General features: G+C 38.1%; 1 protein-coding gene across 1 annotated transcript in view; it reads left to right on the top strand.

Moving 5' to 3' along the window:
• The window catches only part of plekhh2 (pleckstrin homology domain containing, family H (with MyTH4 domain) member 2), a 34,883-nt gene extending 30,453 nt beyond the window's left edge, over positions 1-4,430 (top strand). The window contains exons 19-21 of the mRNA XM_073834660.1: positions 634-720; positions 814-963; positions 1,712-4,430. Of these exons, the coding sequence (XP_073690761.1) occupies positions 634-720; positions 814-963; positions 1,712-1,897 (423 nt within the window). The 3' untranslated portion in view covers positions 1,898-4,430. The remainder of the gene's footprint in view (positions 1-633; positions 721-813; positions 964-1,711) is intronic.
• Positions 4,431-4,724: the final 294 nt, after the last annotated feature.

Raw genomic sequence — 4,724 nt, 5'->3', positions numbered from 1 at the left:
TCTTTACGACTGAAGAAAGAAAGACATGAACATCTTGGATGACAAGAGGGTGAGTACATTATCTGTACATTTTTGTTCTGAAGGTGAACTACTCCTTTAAATACTCAAAAAAGTGCAAATGCTGTGGAATTATTTCTTAAAGGGCTAGTTCACCCAAAAATGAAAACTCTTTGATTCATTTCTTAACCTCATGTTGTTACAAACCTGTAAGCCCTTTGTTCATCTTCAAAACACAAATTAAGATATTTTAGATGAAATCTGAGATCGTGGTACTCCCGTGAACACACGTCGAAGACTGACATGAAACAGAAGAAATTACTGAATAAAGTTGTTATTTTTGTTTTCTTTGCACACAAAGTATTCTCATAGTCTCATAACATTACATTGAACCACTGATGTCACATGAACTATTTTAACAATGTCCTTACTACCTTTCTGGGCCTTGAACGTGGTAGCTGCATTGCTGTCTACGCAGGGTCAGAAAGCTATTTTCATCAAAAATATCTTAATTTGTGTTCTGAAGATGAACAAAGATCTTACGGGTTTGGAACGACATGAGGGTGAGTAATCAATGACAGAATTTTCATTTTTAGATGAACTAATTATTAAATCTGACTCTTTTTCTCCCTGTAGCCCATAGACCCATCTCCACAGAAGAGCGTGCGTGTTTGGCTGGCAGTACATGAAGATGGAGTCAGCATGCTAGAGTTCAACTCTGTAGTAAGTGAACACATTCTCCTCAGAGATTCACATTATTTTAAAGCACTTTATATTGTAGGTTGAGCTAACATGAGTTTTCACTGTGTTTTTTAGAAAGTCCTTGCATCCTACCCTTATAAAAGCATTGTGACATTTGGAGCATGTGGTCAGGACTTTATGCTGGTGGTAACTCTGAGTTCTGGCACCAACACGTCCAAAGAGAAGTCTACAGAGAAGCATCTGTTTGCTATGGCCCCGTCAAAGGTTGGTATTGTGTTCTCATTAAGGATTGTTTATGTTTTGTTTTTGTGGAAATGACATGTAATATGCATCCCTGGACCACAAAACCAGTCACAAGGGTCAATTTTTTGAAATTGAGATTTATACATCATCTCAAAGCTGAATAAATAAGCTTTCCATTGATGTTATTGATGTATGGTGTGTTAGGATCGGACAATATTTGGCCAAATTTGAAATCTGAGGGGGCAAAAAAATCAAAATACTGAAAAAATCACCTTAAAGGTTGTCCAAATTAAGTTCTTAGTACAAAATATCTTCATGGAACATGATCTGTACTTAATATTTTGTTCTTGAAGTGAACTACTCCGTTAAGTAGCAAATCAGCATATTAGAATGGTTTCTGAAGAATCGTGTTACACTGAAGACTGGAGTAAATTGTAATACAATTTCACATTATTAAAGATTTACTGTGTTTTAATCAAATGAATGCAGCCTTGATGAGAATAAGAGACAATATTTAAAAACATTAAACTTTTGAACATCAGTGTACGTGTATTCTCTTTTACATATAGAGAACACACAAACACACACACACCAAAGTACACAGAAACACACCGACTGAAGATTACTTCTGTTTGCTGTGTGTAAACAGAAGATGATGTCATCTAAACATCAATGCTAGAGAACTGAAATGTCGCAACAGCAAACGTGCACATTTTCCAAAGCGTGACCATGACTCACAGCATTTCCCTCGTTTCTTTGTAATGTTCAGGTTCGAGATGTGACATTGCTCATAGCCAGCTACGTTAACTGCTCACAACAACAAAAAGCAGCTGCGCACCACCTGTCAGCCCCAGCCTTGCTTCTGGCCCTGTCTGGAGAGATGAAGAACAAGGAATCGAGGAGCAAGTCTCCTCCAGCCGCCTGCAGACCCAGCAAAGCACCAACCCTCCTTTGAGTGGACCATACAGTGTACAGTGTAAAATGTATGGGTCTGGTTTCCGGTCTCATTCGCATCCAGCTATTTTTAGCTGTCCAAAACAACTCGTTTTGCTGCTTGATACTGCAAATTGGTGTGTCCTGATAATTATTTTAATGTATTATCGTAATAATGAACACACTTGTTTGTAGTGCAAACAGTTTTACCATTTACTGCATGTTGTTATTCTTCTCGTTTTTTCCCTACAGCGGCTGATGAACTGGAAGTCTCACCCATAGACTTGAACAAGAATAAGGTGGATGTGTCAGTCCATTCCCTAGTTTATTAAATAGTTTGACTAGTATCCAAAAACCATATTTACAGTATACAGGGTTCACATGAAGGGGAATTTGTAAATGAAATTAAATGTGAGGTATGCCTCTTTAAATCATCTAACGCCCTCTGTTAGGGCTGAGGGTGACATGTTTGACAGTAGTTCTCAACATAACAATGAAATATTCAAAAAAGCAACAATACAGTACAAAACACTGTTTAATTTATTAATTTATGTTGATTTTTGTAAGTAGACAGTGTTTTGTGTAGTATTGTTTTTTTTTCTATTATGGTAATGTAATTTTTGTTTGAAATGTGCTGTTGTGAAAACGTCATTTTTTGAATTGGGTATGAAATATGGCCGGAACTGCTCTATGACAGTTTCCATGAGATTCACCCAAACACTTCAACTTTTGAGTTTGGTTGAGTTTCTGCTGTACCAGCAATCTCTTTTGAAAGAATTATAGAAACTCAAAGCACTTAGTAAACACATTCCCTTCTGTCATAATATCAAGTACACTACAGTCGTGGCCGAAAGTTTTGAGAATGACACAAATATTAGTTTTCACAAAGTTTGCTGCTAAACTGCTTTTAGATCTTTGTTTCAGTTGTTTCTGTGATGTACTGAAATATAATTACAAGCACTTCATACGTTTCAAAGGCTTTTATCGACAATTACATGACATTTATGCAAAGAGTCAGTATTTGCAGTGTTGGCCCTTCTTTTTCAGGACCTCTGCAATTCGACTGGGCATGCTCTCAATCAACTTCTGGGCCAAATCCTGACTGATAGCAACCCATTCTTTCATAATCACTTCTTGGAGTTTGTCAGAATTAGTGGGTTTTTGTTTGTCCCCCCGCCTCTTGAGGATTGACCACAAGTTCTCAATGGGATTAAGATCTGGGGAGTTTCCAGGCCATGGACCCAAAATTTCAACGTTTTGGTCCCCGAGCCACTTGGTTATCACTTTTGCCTTATGGCACGGTGCTCCATCATGCTGGAAAATGCATTGTTCTTCACCAAACTGTTGTTGGATTGTTGAAAGAAGTTGCTGTTGGAGGGTGTTTTGGTACCATTCTTTATTCATGGCTGTGTTTTTGGGCAAAATTGTGAGTGAGCCCACTCCCTTGGATCAGCAACCCCACACATGAATGGTCTCAGGATGCTTTACTGTTGGCATGACACAGGACTGATGGTAGCGCTCACCTTTTCTTCTCCGGACAAGCCTTTTTCCAGATGCCCCAAACAATCGGCAAGAGGCTTCATCGGAGAATATGACTTTGCCCCAGTCCTCAGCAGTCCATTCGCCGTACTTTTTGCAGAAGATCAATCTGTCCCTGATGCTTTTTTTTTTGGAGAGAAGTGGCTTCTTTGCTGCCCTTCTTGACACCAGGCCATCTTCTAAAAGTCTTGGCTTCACTGTGCGTGCAGATGCGCTCACACCTGCCTGCTGCCATTCCTGAGCAAGCTCTGCACTGGTGGCACTCCGATCCCGCAGCTGAATCCTCTTTAGGAGACGATCCTGGCGCTTGCTGGACTTTCTTGGACGCCCTGAAGCCTTCTTAACAATGCAGTGGAAAGTTTTTTCGGGATTAAGTTAATTTTCATGGCAAAGAAGGACTATGCAATTCATCTGATCACTCTTCCTAACATTCTGGAGTATATGCAAATTGCTATTATAAAAACTTAAGCAGCAACTTTTCCAATTTCCAATATTTATGTAATTCTCAAAACTTTTGGCCACGACAGTACATATGTAGGCCATACATTGTTGAGTGATGTGTTGTCTTACTGAAGTTGACTGAACTGGAATTGAAAATAAGTTGTGATCGCAGAATGAGTAACACGGCAGTTATGTAACCTCCCCCGCTGAAATCTCGTCTCACGGTAGCTTGTTGAAGCATGTAGAGAGAATGCAAGGATTATGATAAAACAGTGCATTATGAAAAAAAAATATGTGTGATCGTTAGAAGCCAACATGGAGTCATATACTGTAGGACAGTTGGGGTGTGTTCGGGAGTATGCATTGTACTGGTGTACTGAACATGGGGTGTGAGATTCATACAGAGATTGACTGCAGGAGATACAAACTGGAAGTTTTTTTTGTTTTTTGGAATACCAAAGCATCATACTGTATAACATCATTGAACAAGGGATGCAGATAATTTCATAGCAAATTGTATTTATTTATTTCTAAAGTATTATCTGTTATGCAGCTTTAAATAAATGTCCTTCTTCAAAAAAGAAAAAGTTTTGTTGCTGTTGTTTTTCAAAATGCATCTAAGTTATGTTAATACACTTCTGTTCAAAGGTCTGGGGTCAGTAATCTCTTGTGCTCACCAAAGTTGCATCTATTTAATCAAAAATACAGTTAAAACAATATTGAATACAGAAATATTATTACAAAATTCAAAATAATTGTTTTCTATTTGAATATATTTTAAAATGTAATTTATTCCTGTGATTTCAAAGCTGAATTGTCAGCATCATTACTCCGGTTTTCAGTGTCACATCCTTTAGAAATCATTCTAA

Source organism: Garra rufa, chromosome 2 (assembly GCF_049309525.1).
Source record: "Garra rufa chromosome 2, GarRuf1.0, whole genome shotgun sequence".
Lineage (NCBI taxonomy): Eukaryota > Metazoa > Chordata > Actinopteri > Cypriniformes > Cyprinidae > Garra > Garra rufa.
This window is presented reverse-complemented; position numbering and strand designations above follow the sequence as displayed.